General features: G+C 33.1%; 1 protein-coding gene across 2 annotated transcripts in view; it reads right to left on the bottom strand.

The window, feature by feature from the left end:
• Window positions 1–2,341: 2,341 nt before the first annotated feature.
• Window positions 2,342–20,178, bottom strand: part of BCKDHB (branched chain keto acid dehydrogenase E1 subunit beta) — a 240,947-nt gene continuing 223,110 nt past the window's right edge. For both annotated transcript variants that reach the window (XM_027855230.1, XM_027855240.1), the window contains exons 10-11: window positions 3,877–4,025; window positions 2,342–2,791 (exon numbers count right to left, since the gene is read on the bottom strand). In XM_027855230.1, coding sequence (XP_027711031.1) covers window positions 3,885–4,025 — 141 coding nt within the window. In that variant the 3' untranslated portion in view covers window positions 2,342–2,791; window positions 3,877–3,884. The remainder of the gene's footprint in view (window positions 2,792–3,876; window positions 4,026–20,178) is intronic.

The raw sequence follows: 20,178 nt of genomic DNA, 5'->3' as shown, positions 1-20,178 counted from the left end.
TAACTGCTATATTGTGCTTCTGTGATTCTTTTTTTTTGTGTGTGTGTGTGTAGGTATTTTTATTATGTAATCTTAGGACAGCACTGTTTTCTCCCTCTGTTGTTTTTCATCCAAATGCTTTCCACCACTCCCCAGGTTTCCTCACATCAGCATATGTTCTGAATATATATATATGTATATATATTATATATATATATATACATACATAAAATGCTACTCTTCTCCCATCCCTAACCCTTTTTACCTATCTTATTTTCTTTGAATACGGTATCCAGAGCCACAGTACAATATGGGTTTCATCCGCCAAGTCTCAGTGATACCTACAAGGCCAAATTTTCTTTCTTGCATTAAGATCTTTAGATTGCTTGTTAATTTATTTTGTCCATTTGTGTATAAATAATCAAGGCTTTAGTTGGAGCAACATGTTCTCTAGAAAGTTCTTAGACAAAACTGGTTTTCTCTCTATAACTTCCTGCTGTCCTGGTGAAATATGATGGGAAGAGGAGTCCAAGAGTAAAAAAGATTTCTCTATTAGCATTTTTCAGGTAGAGACTGTGATTCATGTATAAGTCCATACTCCCTAAGAAAAGAATTTTGGATGAGTGAAAACACTTTCTCTAAAAAGAAAGGCTGTTGCACTGCTATTCCAAATGGATTCCCTCCAAAAAAACACTGTTAAAGACAGTTTGTCCATCCAAGCCACCAAGTCATTTTGTACTAGATAATCTCTGAATCCAGTGAGAGTTTGTGGCAAATAAATTACCCCCTGAGCATCTGCTGAACTGAATGATCACTCATAAAGACCCATGACCACCTTAACTGCTTAACGTGATAGTGATAGGAACCTTTCCTTCGGAAATTGGTAATTAGGGTTTAGGGCTAGTAAGTTATTGCTAAATATTTTCCTTCCCCATGAATCATATTTATTCTGCTAAACTTTTGCTAGTGGGGATGCAATCATTAGGGGTTTCCTCAACTATAGTTTTTATGATTACATGTAAACGCATACTAGTACAAAGCTTGGCAGTACTCCTCCAATATTAAAAAAGATATTATATTTATATATATATGTATATATATCAGATTTCAATTGCAAGTTAATTTTTCTGGTGTTACCCTATGGAGCTGCAAAATAATAAATCCATTGATATTCATGAGAAAGTTATCATTTTTAATGTTTACATAGAAAGGAATAAACAATGGATATGGTTCTCTTTGCTTTACGGATGGATGAAGCTCTGACCTATGTTCCTTATTTATCTTAGCATAGTAGGGGAAGTCTGCATAGTTTGAGAGTAGAGTAGTGTGAGTTGGTTGCTTTGTGCAGTGGTATGATAAATAAAATGCCAAATTTGAAGTCACAAAGATCTGGGTTTGAATCTCACCTTAGTCACTTTGTTTTTTTTTGGGGGGGGGGGGTTTGGTGATACTGGTCAAGGTACTTAACCTTTGTGAGTCTATTCCCTTGCCTGTAAATAGGAATAATAGTAGAACCTACTTTACAGGGTTGTTGTAGAGATGTCTGTATTGTGCTCTGTAAACCTTAAAGTGACAAAAAAAAAATGTGAGTTATTCCATTGGGCTACCTCCATTCATAGACAAGATTCTGGTAGTAAGGAAGCAAGAAAAATTGTAGCACTGGAAATTTTACTAATCTCAGTCCTTCCTCTAATCAAAGCTGGATTTTCATTTTTAATTTTTGCATGCTAATTTTTAAACACACACAAAAAAAGTTACGCGGTCACAAAATAGCTAAAAATTGGAACAAATTCTTTAAGTCCTGTCAGTCTTATTCTGGTCACCTTTATCTGGAGGCATGTTGCATAGTTTTTTGGACTACTGATACATTTAAATTTGTTGAGTGTATTTCAGTTTACAATATTTTTAAAGAGGTAATGTAGTGTAATAGAGAGTTGGAATTTGAATCAATATGATTGAGGTTCAAATCCCTGCCTCTGACACTTAATAGTTATGTATGGATTCATTATACATGGGTTGAAATCTACATCAGAAGACAGTTTCCCATGCCAAAGCAATCACAGATCCTTTCACATTCCTGTAGGAATTTGAAAAAAAGAAAAAGGAAAACAGGAGAGAAGTAGGTAACAGGAAGGTGTTCTTTACTAAAGTACTCATGTCCATGTATATTTGTGCCTTTGAGAGATGAACAGAGAAAGACACTGACTGAGAGAGAGAAATAAAGACAGAGACGGAGACAAAGGAAGGAGACACTGTTGTAGCAGTAGCGGAGAATTAGACCAGATATTAAAGAAATCTTAAAGAAGGAAAACTACATTGGCCAAAAAGAAATAACCCTGGGTATAGCAGTCTAAAGTCAGAAGGCCCAAATCAATCTCCATTTCATTTTTATTATGACTTAACTGACAACTGATTTATGCTTCACAATTTTGAGAATTCACAATTACAGATTTTACTAGAAACACATGAGGAAAAAACCTGACAACTTGAAAAAGCTTTATTGAATATAATCCCACATCCCCTGTTTACAGAGAAGTCATTTAAAGATGTAACCAAGAAAGGTTATATAAACTTAATAGTATTTATACTCTTAGTATGTGGAAAATTTTATAAAGCCCATATTAAACTAATCGCTACTTGAAATATCCTTTTTTCATATTTATTAATAGAGAGGATTCTGAGCTTTAGCTTCTTCTTGACCAATAACCAGGACAGATGGTTTCATATGAAGTCCTTGTGAAGGAGAAACAAATTTGAGTAAATATCAAAGTCCATTAAGATACTTCTGCATCTAGCTCTATTCCTCTAGCCTCTGTAAAAGACAATAACAAATCATACAGATTAAGACCAATTGAGAATAATAATAATTAATTACATATACATATTTCTTAGTCCCACAATTGTCTTTTTATGCCCAATTTGATTTGTTGAGCAGGAAAGCTATTTTTATTTTATTGTGTTTTTTAGTATAAACAGTATATAAACCTATAAATGTTTCATACATTTTGTTCAAATATACCTAAGTTCACATAAGGTTTAAATAATTTTCTCATACTTATGAAAAAAGAAATGCATTGATATGAATATGAATATAAAATAAAATTGATCTCAATGCTATATCAAAATACATTGATAAAGTATAAAGTAGCTCATTACTGCCTTTATCCTTCCCTGTTTGGATCCACAATAATTAACACCACAACCCAAGGAGATAGGTAAATAATTGTGCCCTTCCTGGTTCCTTTCAAAGGCCTATTTTAAGACAAGAATGTCTTATTTAGAACTGATGGTTCCTCGAACACCTGGCTAATACCATCATTGCCCAAGCAGCACTTCTTGTAGTTACTTAAGAGGACTTCTCGTCAGGGACTACAGTCATGTGTCTGAGAGATTCTGTGTGAACTACTGGCCAGAACTAATGCATATCTGTAATCCTGTTTCAAAATGGAACTGCTAGACTCAGTGACATTGTGCATAGAGTAAAAGAGGAGAGGGGTTATATTATCCTCTTCCCTTCATGCATTGTTTCCTCATGTTCCAAGCAGTTCCTCCTGTAGGCTTAGGCAAGCTTACTTTTTGAACCCAAAAGCTGCAGAAATAGATTCCATGTTATCATCAAGAACTAATTCTCACTTGCTTTTGAAAATCTGTGCTGTGTAGAATGCAGTGCAAATTGTTTTTACAAGAAATCATGTAATTATATTGTATACATAACCTACTGCATTTTAATAACTGACAGGTAAAGAAACCTATTAAATCTGGCCAGACAGCTTTTAGCATGAAACCTCACTAATTTACAATGAATGTCATTTACTTATAAAAAATAACCTTTCTCTTACAAAAATTTCATCATAATAACAAATGTTTGCTTTTTTCAAAAAACGAAAACATACTGACCTATTTGATCAATAATTGATCATTTTTCGAAGGGCATCATAACATTTCCATTTGTCTGGGATGTAGAATGTTTCAAAGATATGAGGAAATGGTGTATCATATCCACACACTCTTGAAATTGGTGCCTCAAGATTCAAGAAACACTCTTCCTGTAAACAAAAACTGAAGTTAATTTCAATAATTTATTTTTTTAAACTTAAAGATCATAAATCACAATTTTAAAAATAGTGAGTTTTGGCAAACCACTAAATAAGAAAAGCACTATAGCTGGCTTAACCCCCTTTTAAAATGTCCTTGGTTAATTTAAAACAAAATTAAACAGCATTCTATAGTTAAATTTTTCAATTTTGTCTCTGGATAATATACAACCAGATCCAATTTTAGTATTTCTACCATAAACCAACTCTATGCCAGAAATAATACTCAACATCTTACACTAAATAGTACTTTCCACTTTCAAAGTGATTTCCAAGCATTACTCAATTCTCCTTATATCTGACCAAAAGTCCACTTTTCAACAATATCTAAGCAAGATTTTTTTTTCTTAAAGTACTCTCAAAAAGTAGCAGAGGAAATCAAATCATCTCCAAATGGTTATCAATTGTTCAAAATATAAAACAAGTACAGTGCTCCCAACTCTAGTAATGCTACAGAGAGGAATGTTTTCAGAAATAAACGTTATACAAATAAGAGATCTGGGCTTAGAGTAAAAATTATAAAATCTTAAGATCTTTACCTTAAACATACAGATGAGTTTGTAAGTTAAAATATAAGCGAAACAGTAATGCCAATTTGGTGTAAGCTTTTAATAAAGAAAACCTTTTTTTTATTTATACATTTTTTGACAGTAATATTCAGTAGCCATGGCTTATTTTCTCAATTTCTACCCTCTCTGCATATTCCTTTAAAATTCATAGGTCTACTAAGTATAGAATGGACATGAATACAGAATCTAAACCACATATATAGTAAAGAATAATCATTATGACTTACTAAAACCTGATAAAAATGTATTTCCTTTATTTCTTCCTGGTTTTTGTTAATGCTACAGAGAAACGATTATGATTTTTGTAGATATATTTTATATCTTGTTACATTACTGAAGGTATTAATCATCTCAACTAATTTCTTTGCTGATTCTCTGATTTCTCTAGGTTCATCATCATGTTATTCGTAAACAGTTATCATCTTATCTTCTTTTTGCTGATGTTTAAATCCTTCATTTTTTCTTTTGTCTTATGGCTATTGCTGGCATTTCTAGAAATGTGTTAAATAATAGTAGGGAGAGGAGGTATTTTTGCTTTATCTCTGTTAATATTCTTGGTTTTAGGTATGTGCATTTGACTATATTAAAGAATGACTTTTCCCTGCCTTTGCTTTTAAGGTTTGTTTGTTTGTTTTTGTTTTTGTTTTTAACATACATACTGTATGTAGTCCTAGGTTTTTTTCTGCATCTATTAGGATAACCATTAGTTTTTATAAACATTATTTTTATTTAGATAATTATACAAATCGCCTTCCTGATGTTGAGCCATCATTGCTTCAATGGGATGAATTCAATTTGGTCACAGTAAATCATTTATTGATATATTATAGTAGTCTCTAAGAGTGGAGATTTTAAAAGAGGAAAATGACTGAAGTAAAATAACAAGTGTTGTTTGGGAAAGGGGAACACAGAGAGAACTAGCTCAGGCCTGAGAGCCAGAAAGAAGAAACAAGGAATACCAAGACCTGGTCTGTGAAATTAAGAGGTTCATTAGGAAATGGAGAAAACCTGACCAAAAGCTAGAGTCAGGAAAACTGAGTGATTCTAGATCAGGGATGGGGAGGCTATGACCTCGAGGTCACATGTGGCTTTCCAGGTGCTTGGGTGTGAGGCCAAGTTTTACAGAACAAATTCTTTTATTAAGGGGATTTGTTCTGTGAAGTTTGGAATCAAAGGGCTGCGCTTGAGGACCTAGAGGGCCACATGTGGCCTCGAGGATGCAAGCTCTTCACCAGTGCTCTACAATGAGGATAGATGGAGAAAAAAGGCAACGTCTGGAGAGATGAAAGGGCAGACAAAATGTCACTTGGGGGGGGTGAAGGTGGAGGTTTTAGGTGGGATGGGCCAGAAGGAGGACATATAAGAGCCTAAAGTAAAAGAAATTCCTCAACAGGACCACTTTATGTTGATATATCAACAGCCATCAGGTAGGAAATGGATCTGATAGAGAACACAAAACAGCCATCAATCACATCTCTATTTGAGAGATACTGAGAAAATAAATGCTTTCAAATTAGAATCCCAAATGAAACATGGTCATCCCACTTGTTTTTTCAAACACTATTTTTTTCTTAAAAATAAATAGATATCCTAGGCATAGATTCTTTTCAGCACAGATGGAGATAATTTTACATCTCTGTTCTCTAAATGAGAGAAAATAAGACACAGTCCATTATTTAGCTGTGAGCTACCTTGCTATGGGATCTCTGAGGAGAAAAGTTTAAAGTAGGTTTGAAAAAAAACAAATATTTTCTATATTCATAATTGCTTTCAGCTGATGTACTTCTTTTCCCATTTCTCTACAGTTAAAAAAAAAGATAGCACATCCAACTTGGAATTCTTGTATCATAAATGCAATGAGATATAATGAGAAACATACTGAGAGCAAAAATGGGTATATACTGTTTACTGGAGCATTTAATGAAATTATAAGTCTGAGTTTCCTTATCTGTAGAAAGATGAAAATGATCATCTCAAAGTTAAGTAGCAAAGTAACAATAGATATGTATATTTTAAGTTTCTTTGAAAATGTGAAATGCTAAGTAAATAAGCATTGTTGTTATTGTTCAGTCATTTCAGTAGCGTCTGACTCTTTGCAACCCTATTTGGGATTTTCTTGGCAAAGATACTGGCGTGGTTTGCCATTTCCTTCTCCAGCTCATTTTACAGATGAGGAAACTAAGGCAAGCAGGGTTAAGTGACTTGCCCAGGTCACATAGCAAGCAAGTGTCTGAGGCCAGATTTGAACTCAGGAAGAGTTGAGTCTTCCTCAAGTGGGGTATCCAAGTGGTGAAAGCTGGACATGATTAAGCAAATACCAAAATCTTCTGACTTTGCAGCTCAATGTTCAACCGCATCAAATATTTAGCTTTCATTAATTTTTTAGTGTGGAATAAGAATACAAAGAAGATATTTTGCCTCTAGATGTAGTTAAATAGGTAAATACCCTAATCAGAAGCACATAAATTAAACTCTATACAGATCTATTTACAAGGCACTGATAATCTTTGGTACATTTGTTAGTTTCCACACTGAAGTACTTTAGTTCACATCAGACACATTTTAGTTCCTATTATGTAAGTTCAAAGCTTTCACTGCTGTGTAATCAATTTCTAAACACGAGGTTATACATAAGTGTGACATGTTATTTCAAATTTGTCAAGAAAGTTTGCCAGTGGTCAGAATAGCCAGCAGATGAAGAAATAGATTGTGGTGTCCTGAATCACACTTCTTCAACAAATGAGTCATAGAAACCTGTGAAGGCACTACCCTGAACAGGGGGAAATCAATTCTGCTGCTGAATTAAAACTTCAATAATGTTCATAAAAAAGAAAAAAAAACTTTCCTAATGGAAAAGGTATCATTTCTTTTTATTTTTTTGTTATTGATGCATTTTGCTTTACATCACCTACATTTTACAATGTATCTCACTCGTCCCCTCCTAAAGAGCCATCCCTTATAATAAAGAATAAAAACAAGGGGGAAAAGTTCAGCAAAACTAATTGACTTACTAGGAAACTGATATTCTACTCAAAATTTCACACCCATAGTCCTTCACCTCTCCAAAGTTACAAAAGTGGTGACATATTCTCACATTTCCTTGACGTCACACTTGGTCATTATGATTTTGCATCACACAGATTCAATTGTTTTGTTGTTGTTCTCTCCATTTAGATATTTTTAAATATGTGTTCCAAATATTACCAACATTATTCATGCTTTGAAACATTACTTTAAAACAAAATGATGCCTATAATACTTTAAAACAAAATTTCTACATCTGACCACCAAATTCTTTACAATATATATATTCCTCCCATCCTACCCCCCAACTCAAATGCAGATGCAAAATCTGTCTCCAACTAAAGAGTGCCACCAAAAGACATAAAATGTAAGTCAGATATTCTAATAATAAATATTGCTGAAAGCATAGAATAAATAGAAACATGTACTGATTAAAATAATTAAGGTAAAATCAAGAATATTAAGGCTTCAATAGCATCTGGCATAGTATGACACCTTAAAATCTTCTAGTGAAATTTTAATATTCTAACTAAAACTTTCATATGAAATTATGGTCTTAATGCAGTTTTTAGCAATGATATTTAAGATAACTGAGAAGTCTTTAGCATCTATAACTATAAAAAAAATTTCTGGTTTTTTTTCTTCATATGGAAAATTACTAGCAATTTGGCATTAGTATAATTTTCACTCTCAAAAATTTCTTTCAAATAGTTGAAAAAAAATTTAGGTAACCATTAAAATTCAGAATTATTTTAAATAACTTAAAATGTAAAACAAGCATATTTTTTAATGTTATAATTTCTGACCTAAATAGTCAGGGCAAGATGCAGTCTGGCTTAACTTTGTTAGGTGACCAATAGTGACAATTGTGTCAGAATATAAATATGTTCAGAGAAAGCTCCCATTTTTTCCAACAATGAGTTCTATAGACATAAAACCAGAGTAAACCTAGTCAAAATTTAAAATAAAAACTTCACTTAACTTATAGTTTGGTAGAATTTTTTTTATACACAATAATGATCACTGCACTTTTCCCTAATATTTCTAAGTCAGTTCTTTAAAGCTCGAGATGGAGTAAAACAGAAGGAAACAAAAGTAGAAAACAAATGCTAGAATCTATAAGCTCATTTGAAAGCATTTCATCACAAAATCAATTATGAATCACAAAGGTTCAAATCAGCCAAATAAACTTAATTTACTTTGATATTTTATAATCATGAAGATATAGGGTATAGGCTCTGTTTCTGTATATAAACTTTATCACGCACTAGTATAGTTCTCCCTTAGAATCACAGCAACTTAGTAACCAAATAAAAACATAAACATTTCCATTTGGAGATCTTGGATAGAGATTAATAGCTAAAAACAAACAAAAAAGTCAATCCTCAACAAAAATCATTTTGTATACTATATACTAGGTATTTAAACCTATCAAAAGAGTTTTTGGTTGGAAAAAAAGTGTTGATTAAACTCTTTTGAGTTGCATTTAATACAATTTATTTTGACATTTAAAATTTACTTGTGATAAAAAAAAATACTTTCGTTAAAACAATTTGTATACACTAATGGAAAACAGTAAAATCTCCAGAGAAACTAAAGCTTCTCAAATTGTATATTTCAAAATGCTTCCTGACAGATGAAAAAATCAACTTAAGTAAAATTCTAAAATGAAATTAGAGAACAGATGTGTATGTATATATATATACACACATCTATATATACTATAAAATTGAAGGAAAAAAACTATGGAAAGGAATGACCCCTCAGTAATGGGTCACTTTGAGATAAAGTTATTTCCTGAAAGGAATTTATTTAGTCCATTTTTTTCTATTTTGGTTTGCTCAGAAGCAAGTGGCTTAACATATTTTCATAAAGCTACTTTTAATAGTGCTACAAAGTATATGATTTCCATGCTTGTTCTTTACTTTTCAATGTTTATACAGCATTCTAACACCACCACAAGGTGCTGGGCTATCTAAACCAGTGTAGCAACTGGGACTCACAAAGACCCAAGGAAAGTAATGTTACTACCCTCAAGTGTTCTGTAACACCAGAAATATTCTCAGGGTCCTTTTAAATTTTTGCAATTCAAATTATGTTAAAAAAAAAACTTTCATTAAGGATTTCATTTCACTTTCTTAACTTTGTCAATATTTCCATTTTTTTTCTTTCAGATTAGTTTCAAACTGATGGTGATAAGAATGTTTTTCCCCCACTTTGCACCATCTCCCTGCTAAGTTTGAGAGGTTACCTTAAAAAAGCAAAACCCTGGATAAAATATCAAATTTAAAATACATCATATTCTCCTATACAATAGTTTTTTCTACTTTTCTTTTATTACATAATACAATACTAGAATTAACTGTTATAAAGACCATTTAATGAGCTTCAATGCAGCAAATTTCTATTCTGCCTCTACAACATGCAAAGGCCTATCTTGGGTACTGAAAAGATTCAAAGGTGAACAAGAAAGTCTCTCAGCCAAAGGCATACACTGCCTAGTAGCAAAAAATTTCAAATTAACTGGTAATGCTCTAGCTAGACAATTCCAAATATGTATTTTACTTATTTTTTTCAATGAATTAACTGATGTTTGAATTGAACTGATTGGCTAGATTCAGTCACATAACCTTAAGGTTAAGATTGACTTTTCTGAATAAATGACAGACCTATTGATTTATTTAGAATTTAATTTGTATAAATAAATCTGTTTTAATTTAATCACAATGAAAAGCTGAAATGAAGCATCAAGCTTTGCAACATTAGTAAAGATTGTTAAGAATCATTTACTTAGAATTCCAGTAATTGAATAATTTGACGTGGAATGGTTCAAAGTTTTATTTTCCATCATCACCAGGGAAAGACTATGTGAAAACGATCTTAATAGTAGAAACAAATTTGCAGGAGAAATAGCTAACCTATTTGAGACAAAAACAGTTTCCAAGTTCTTTGTCTTTAAAGAGATAGTTGTTACTAACAGGTCCATTACATATAAAGATTTTTCTGTTCATTAAAGCAGATATTGAAGCAGGACTTCTATTTGTAAATGTTCATTTATAATTATTATGATTATGTGTACTTAAGTATAATAAAGCATTATCAAATTATTCTAATTTGGAAATAGATTTTTCCACAAATTAATCCAAATTGTTTGGTACTCATTATGTATGACATACATATTGTGTGAAGCAGCTGAAGATAAAAAGAATGAAAACAATATAGTCCTTGAACCTAAGAAGCTTTCAAATGAATAAGGAGGATAAGGCATATACATACATAAATAAAAAAGGGCAAAAAGAGAGAGAAGGGAAAGACCTTTAGGAAAATGTGAGAAATCAGAGCATTTTGAAATGGGGGAAGGGAGGATCAGGGAAAGTTTCATGGGAGTACCTAACAGAGTCTAAGGAGGGAAAGAAATATTTCAAAAGCCAGAGAGAACATTTGTCTACGTTCTAGGCATAGGTGACATCTGAAGTGAATATACAGAGATGGAAGAATATTGTCTCTTACAACAATGTTGGAGAACACCTTGTGGTGAAAAGAAATAGTATGATAAAAAATAGAAAAGGTGAACTTGAGTTACATTATGGAATGCCTTAAATATGACATAGCTAAAATGCCTTACTCCATAAATACAGGTTTAGGTGCTGACAGGACACAAGGAAGGTTTGTAAGTGAGTAGGCTGATGAACTGAGAGGTCAATGTATTATAGAAAATTTAATATTTGACATGTTAAGGAGATATACAAATTAGAGAAATAAGAATCAGCATCTATACTTTTCCAAAGTAGCATGATACAGTGGAAAGAGCACTGAATTGGAAGTTAAGAATCAGATTCTTAAGCTGGTTCTGTCACTAATTCCCTGGATAACCATAAAAAAGACATTTTATGACCCTAAATTTTCCTACTTTGTAAAATGAGCAGTAGGTGATTTTTAAGTTCCCTGCTAGCTTTATAACTCTATGTAATTTATACAGTTGTGAGAAATAAGGAGAACAAAGAGGGAACACATTTTTTAGGGGGAGGGGCTACAAATATTTTGGTCGATATAAAATCGTCTGTTGTTTGGCAGTACATTCAGTATTTGCTGTCACAATGTAGTGAATTTTAGTAGGCAATTTAGATATAATGGCAAAGCCAAATTCCAAGCTGCACTTCCAAAGGAGAGACTGGGGAATGGGAAATGGGTTCCAGACAATTCTGTAGTTAGAGGTAAAGTAAAGGATACATTTTATTAATGTACTTATAAGGGACAATAATATCCATGTCAGTTTTTATAAAACAATATAAAAAATATTTAACCAATGGAATTTGTCTACCTTATCCTGAAGTTAAATATGTTAATTTAATTAAGAACCTACATTAAATATCAAGGTGCAAAGCAAAATGGCAATGTTTCCCTTCAAAACATAAGAATTTATATATTTGTTATATGCAGCCTATCATTACATATATACACACACAATGGCAAAAATCCATAGATACGGCATGAATGCATTCAGAAGAAATACTTTTTTCTTTTCAGTAAAAGTGAAGAAAAATAATGCATGCCTATTTAAAGAAAGCCATCAAAATTGCAATTAGAAGTTCCTATTTATAAATGTGCAGAAGTTGCCCTACAAATTAAATTGTTATTATGCAATATAAAATGCAAATCGCAGAACTATAACTGTGGACTTCCTTTTCTGAGCTTTTTGTAATGTTAGCTAACAATGGAGGCAGAGTAATTACCAAATTTATTTGGTATTTTTTCCCTTTCTTAAGAACTTTGAGATATGGGGCACGGTGGAAAGGATTTCAGTGAAAGCCAGAGAAAAGAGAAAGAAGGTATGCTACTGTTAGAGAAGTCTATTCAATGCAGTTTGCAGAGTAGGACCCAGGATTCATGACTGGATTCTGCCTCAGGGCAGTGGCATTTAGAGGACAAAATTTTTTTTTAAATAATTGCTTTTTTTTTTTAATTAAGCAATTTAAAAATTCGTTAAAATTATATTTTGACAGTATTTGCACTCGTTTGGCAATATAGAAACAACTGGCTTTACTTAGCAAGAATAATCAGTAAAACCGGAAAGCTACATGATAACGTGCCTTCTCACTTCATTAACTTTGCTCCTTAGCCAGTCTGTCCCCCCCTCCTTTTTTCCCAGGTGAACTGCTTCCTGGTCTGGGCTTCTCCTGCTCTCTTCCACCCCCTAGTGGTGCCCTATCCCCGTCGGATAGGAAGGCAGGGACACTGTCCATTCTGCTGAATTTATCTTAACTATTTTTTCTATTATTTTCACTTCATAGATTTTAAAGTTGATTTGAGGAGTGTTTTGTGATGCTTGCTCTGGGTGCACAAACTGTTCATTACAAATCTGGCTGCTTACTTGAGTGCAGAGATCCAGTTTCAATCCTGTTCTGTTTCGTTTCTTTAAAAAGGTTCCTACAGATAATCTAATAAAATATAGCCAATTTCATATCTGCATTGATTTTAAAAACACAGTACTCTCAAAATGCTTATAAGGTTTTTTGTTTTATTTTGTTTTAACATTGTCTGGAGTTGAGACAGTTTGTAATTAAATACTCAACACATTTATATCTGATCCAGTTAACAATTCACACATTGCCCATAATAAACTTTAAGCAGAAATATAGAAATGTTTTATTTTTTAAATCTGATATTAGAATACTGTGGATAGATAGATACATAGATAGATGGAGGGTGGATGGATGGATGTGTGGTATATCCGGGTGCAAAAATATATAATAAATATGCCAGTCTAATCCACAAATTCTTTTGTTTTACACATTCATGAAGATGTGCAAAAATATATAATAAATATGCCAGTCTAATCCACAAATTCTTTTGTTTTACACATTCATGATCTCCCCACATTTATATCAGTCCTATAAAATTTACCTTTAATATAACTATTCTTATCATTACTATATTCATTATGAAATCATTTTTCAAGTGTGTTTTTTTACTAATGACAAATTCTGAACCAAAAGAAAATGGGAGAGTTAAGAGAGTGTCTATGTAGTATAATCTATATGTGAAAAGGAATCCTGTCTACCAAATACCGAAAAAAAAAAAAAGATCATCTGGCCTTTGCTTGACAATTTTTCTCCGTGATTTAAACTTTAAAAACTGATTATTTTTACGGAAAGTTGTATAGTAAGTTTGTGGGTGATGTACTATAAAACACACTCCTGAGTTTTCAGAAAAATCTTTCATTGAGACTTCATTTAACTCTATTTAATTCAACAAATATATATTAAAGCACTGTTATTAAGCATCATGCATGTACATACCCCAAGGTATACAAAGGCAAAAAAATAAAGTCTTTGATAGCAAGGAGCTCACATTCTAATGAAATACCAAATAATGTGCAAAGTAAAATTACCTTCTCTCATTTGTTTCAAAATTAAGTATGGACTTCAGATAAAATTTTAGTAAATGGAACTGGATTGTAATAAATTTGATAGGTCAAAATAAAGACTATAGTCAGAAATAAATATGGGTCTTGAGTTGTTCTATATCCATAACTCAGGCTGTGTATATAGAATAACAAAATTTTAAAGCAGGAAGGAACCTTGGAGATTACTAGATGCATCTTCTACCTTTTATACATGAAGGAACTGAGACCCAAGACTGTGAAATGACTTGCCCGAGGTCACAAAGGGACCATCAGAGACCATTAGTGTCAAGTTGGGGCTAACAAGAACCCAAATCTCTTGACTACACTTTACTGGCATTAATAAGTTTTGTAAAATGTGTTTTCTTCCCTTTTCCTCATATTAAATATCTTCATTGGAGTCTCTTTGTAGCTAACTTGCTTCATAGAACCATAATAAAACCAAACTGAGGGAAAAAATTTAAATTTATAAAACCAAATACTTCGATGCAGTTAAAATGGTAAGAAATTAGAACAAGAGTGTAATTTCAATTACTTTTAAAACTGAACTATACTTACAAAGGTAGAATTTCCCAAAGATTAGGTACGTACTATAGGCATCTAATCATCTCAATATGCAGTCACAAAATCCATTTGGTGATCATTAGCACAATTCTTGTTCATTTTCAAACTGGCATTTAGGTGTTAAATAGCTCTAGGCTGTCATTATAGGTGTAAAGCTGGTTATACAGATTTAAGTGCCACCATCTGAACATAAGTGTATGCAGATGTGCCCGTATGTGCACACTTAGGCAGACAAGTCCCAGTAGTTTGGGTCGTGCAACTCAGGCATATTGTTATGAATATTTAGTTCTAAAAGTTGTTGGAAATAGATCTTACATACTTGAGGCTACAGTGTCTTAAAGTTTCATCATTTTTACTTTCCAGCCCTTAGAATGAGAACATTTGCATTTTGAAATACAAAATCATCATCCCCCAAAGGATTTTTCTCAGAGTTCCTCAAATGCTAATTATGTAACCAGCATAATTAAATTCATATGATCGACTTCAGTATTTGGTACTTCAGTTTCTTTGGAGCTGCCAAAGGGCTCGGAAGTCTCCATTCATATTCCAAAGTAATCATGTGGTGTGCCAAACTGATAACCATTAAGCACAGCTGTAGAGCAAATGTGTGGTTGTGGACCTGTAAATATAGTGTTCACACATCAGATAGTACCCAGAGCAATTTCAAACTCACAACTACTGATCTTAGAATGGTATTCTTTTGATGAGGGCTATGCTTAGGGAAATTAAATCATGTATTATTGCAGCCTGAATAGATTTCAAATGCAATGAGAATTTCCTCTACACAAGAGCATGCATGCTGAAAATTTTAAAACCTCAAAATCTGATTAGCATGTTCTACCAGCAACTTCAATGATTTCATTTTTAAGATTTTCTGCTAACATAAAAAAGGCACAGTTTTATCTTGAATAATAAAAAAGAACTGCACAGGGAATACTGAGGTGTAATATATACCATATATTCTGTTTATGAATTATCAAGCACTGCAACTGATTTTAAAAGTTACATGCTAAAGGTAAGTTCCTTAATTGTTAAGTACACTTACAGGAGACAAATGACACAAAATTATATTCATTTCTTTTTTATTACTAAAATGACTCCATTGTAAGTACTGTTTTGTTTTTTGTTTTTTTTTTTTTTGTTTTTTTTTGAGATTGGTTAGAACTTCAGATTTTTAGGATCATGATTGCATTCCCATAAGAGGCTGTTAGATCTCTGGCAACTACTCTCACTACACATCAGCAATAGCTCTGAAAACTAATACCCCTTTCTCAACACCTCCCATGACCCAGTTATACAGAACACACTTTTAATATGAAAAGTTAACAGCATCTTTGCCAAATGAATTCACTGGATCTTAAAATACATGCATAAATACCTGAAGTTAGCCACTTGCCTCCAAATATATAAGTGTAGCAAATATGTCACAAAGTTTCTGAAGATGTGGCGGTGTATATGAGTTTAAGTTCTTTCTGGTCATGTTATGGTCAAGACTAATCAAAGGAGGACTTTAAAGAGCAAGGGAAACTTTAGGAGCAGTAAGAGAAAAACATTTCATTGCTCTTACAAACTAAAGCATAAGCAGTAGGCTTTTGTCCTATCCTGTGGTTTCTTTAAAAACAAAAAGGCAGAGGTATGTGTGTGGGGAAAACAACACTGATTTAAAGTGTCAAATTTCTTAATTGTTGCATTTTAAATACTGAGCTCCATTTTTCCCAGTTCTAAGTCATTTCTACAACACATAAAAGTATACATATGTACATCATACATACATATGTATGTACAACTACGTCAATCTTTTAAAATTAAAACATCTTCCTTATAATAGGGATAAATACATACTAGAAAACATTTATAGCAGTCAGAATTTGCCATATGAATTTAGGCAAGTAATCTAAACTCTCTTGGCCTATTTTCTTTACATGTATGATTTTTAAAAAGCTCTAAAATGTCCACATTTCTGTGATAAACCATATGCCTAGTGCTTTCCATCTCAGCAGCTACACCTTGAAATCGTGACCAATCTCAGCTATGCAATAAAGGAACACAAAAAACTAAAATGAACACTATGTGTCCAGCCTCCACATCAGGAAAATTTGGGATTTATGGACACATTCTGGCTCTGTGACACTGGACAAATCATTTAACCTCTCATTGCCCCAGGCAACTATCTAAAATGACAAGTTGCATACCAGTTGACAATCTACTCTGGTAGAGAGTTACTTACTAGGAGTTTCCTATACCAATGAAATCACAGGTCCCAACCAAAAATTCTTTCCCTCAGAATACTGTCCCTGTGATTGTGGGAAACAAAACCTACATTTTCCTAAATATTTAATATACATATTGAGATATAAGCAAACATAACACATAAGTTGACATATAAGCATCAATAGGGTGAAATGTACCACAAAAGATAATATGATTTTAGGTGGTATTAAGAGAGATATAGTGTCCAGGATTAAGAAGGTCATAGTCTTGCTGTATGAATTAGATTCTAGGCGCAACATTTTGGAAAGACCTTTCTAGCCTTATAATATGTTATTCTTTCATGCACTCTTCGGGCCAGTGGAATTGACCTTCTTGCTATTTGTCACACACGATACCCCGTCTCCTGACTTTGTACAGGCTGTCCCTCATGCCTGGATTGTATTTTCCCTTCACTTCTGCTTTTTAGAATCCCTAGGTTGGTTTGTTGGTTTGTTTGGGGGAGGGGGGGTTGTTTCTGTTTCTTCCCAAAGATCTTTCACGTGAGGACTTGACTGGTCTGCTCAAGCAGTCAGGGTCTCCCCAACAAGATTTGTTGTTGTTCAGTTGTGTTTGATTCTTCATGAACTCATTTAGGATTTTCTTGGCAAAAACACTGGAGCGGCTTGCCTTTTCCTTCTCCAGATCATTTTACAGATGAGAAAACTGAGGCAAACAGACTTAAGTGACTTGCCAAGGACACACAGCTAATAAGTGTCTGAGGCCAGATTTGAACCCACAAAGCTGAGTCTTCCTGACTCCAGGCCTGGCATGCTATCCACTGCGCCATGTAGCTACCCCTTACAAAACTACCTTGTATATTTTTTTATATATTCTTATTTACATACAGTTACATCTCCCAGTAGAAGGTAAGATCTTTGAGAACAGTGGCTATTTTCCAGTTGTGTCCAACTATTCATGACTCTGTAAACCATAGCATGCTAAAGCTGCCCATGAGATTTTCTTGACAAAGATACTGGAATGGTTTGCCATCTCCTTCTTCAGTGGATTAAGGGGAACAGAAGTTAAACGACTTGCCGAGGATCACACAACTAGTTTTTGAGGCCAGATTTGAACTCAGATCTTTCTGACTCCAGGCCCAGTGCTCTATCCACTGAGCCACCTAGTTGTCCTCAGTACACAGCAAGTACCTAACAAATACTTGCTGACTGATTGACTGGACAGTTGTTAATGGGATAATGAAAAGACAAATCAAGCTGTAAGAAGTTCTTCTGCCCTTTGGCTATAGTTTTGGGCCCAAACTTAAATTTTCATTTACACAATTTTGGTTAACAATAGCCAAGGCATCTGATGCCCTGACAAATATACAAAGGGTATATATGAAATTATGGAATTCCTTATTCTAGCTATTGATTAATTAGGTCACTATGGCATACTATGTTAAATAATATGTAATTTAGGATTACCTGTACCTTGAAATATGATAGACATTTAGGCACATTTACTCTTTCAGAACACAATAGTATAGAACATGTTTTGAACAATAATATATGTTTCATATATCTAAAAATATATTAGATGTTAATGTACATTCCTAAGGGCTTACATTATTACTGGTCACACACACACATACACACACACAAGAACTTTTTGCTCTCTAGCACAAGTTCCTTTCTCTCTACTCATACCACCGTTATCAGTCATTTCAGTAGTGTCTGACTCTTCATGACTCCATTTGGGGTTTTCTTGGCAAAGATACTGGAGAGGTTTGTCATTTCCTTCTCCAGTTCGTTTTACAGATGAGGAACTGAGGCAAACAGTTCTTGCCCAGGATTACACAGCTAGTAAGTGTCTGAGGCCAGATTTGAACTTAAGGAGATGAGTCTTCCTGACGAAAGGCCTGGCACTATATCCATTGTACCACCTAGCTATCCTACTTACACCATAAGCACCCTCATTGGTCATTATTAATTCCTTTATAAAAAAGTTCTTTATTTTTCTCCTTGTCTCCAGCCTCTCTCCTCTCTAATCCAGCCCCTCTACACAGATGTTAAATTGATATCCCTAAAACACAGATGTGACCACATCACTCTCCTGGCTCAAGAAGTTTCAATGGCTCCCTACTGCCAATAGCATAAAAGACAAATTTAAATTCCTTTAGAATTTACTTCTAATCTACCTTTCCACAAAGATTACATATTACTCATTCTCACATATCCCATAATGTACCCACATTAACCAACTTGTTCTTAATCTGGCATTTTATTTATCTCCCACAGCCTTGGTATTGGCTGTCTACCATGCTAAGAATGTCCTCACTTCCTGCTCATGCATCTTGGAATCCCTAGCTCTTTCAAGACTAAGCTCAAATGCCAGTTTCTTCAAAAAGCTTCTCCAAGTTCCCCCAATTGTTAGTCCCTCCCATGTAGTTTATATGTGTTTTATGTGCATATTGTATTTACTTATCTGTAACATACTTATCTTACATGTTATATGGCAAAGAGCACATATTTGAAACAGATAGTTTTTATAAGTATTAAATTATATTATTTTATTATCTACATATGCTCTGAGAAATTTAGAGAGTAAATAATAGAACAAAACTGCATAGTCAGATATTTGAAAATTAAGATAAAATTATTTTTACTTCTTATTAGTTCCTAAAGTAAATCTCACTCATTATAAAAGTGGATCTAAAGGATGCCGAATTGAAAAAAGCAAACATGAGTTAGGGAGGTGAAATAGTAATTCAGCAAACTGATAATTTTCTTTAAATGATGATTGCATTACTATACTAAAACTAACAATATAGGTTATTAACAGACAAATTTTGGTGTTTTGTTTTTTGAAGCAAAAAAAATGGACAAAGAAAAGCTCTGTTTTCAGTGTAAATATAAAACACAAATAAAAATTTATCTGTAAGCTACTGTCCAAATAACCTCCTAAAAATGTTAGGAGAAACTTGGGGAAAATGGAACATTAGGGAATCTTTTTGAAAAATTCTGCTTAGGTTGGAAGTTTCTTTCTGGAAAATATTAAAATGTCTACCCCACTATAGTAGGTGCTTAATAAGTATTTGTTAAATTGAGTGAAATCGAATTTAGAATCTTTAGTAATTTATGATTACAAGTCTCAAGATTTACAATGCAGACAAGCTTAGAAAACTTAGTGCTTAGAAAAATTTATTACTGCTACAGATGTCAATATAAATTTCATTAACTGCTCATGTGACCTCTTGAGTTACATATAAAATAGTAATATACACATTGATAGAACTAAGTCAGGGACTATAAAAGCATGAAAATTACTATTTTTAAAATTCACAATTCAAAATGAG

This window comes from Vombatus ursinus, unplaced genomic scaffold, assembly GCF_900497805.2.
Source record: "Vombatus ursinus unplaced genomic scaffold, bare-nosed wombat genome assembly UNPS02000582.1, whole genome shotgun sequence".
NCBI lineage: Eukaryota > Metazoa > Chordata > Mammalia > Diprotodontia > Vombatidae > Vombatus > Vombatus ursinus.
Note: the sequence above shows the minus strand (reverse complement) of the source record. Positions and strands in the feature narration are given on the sequence as shown.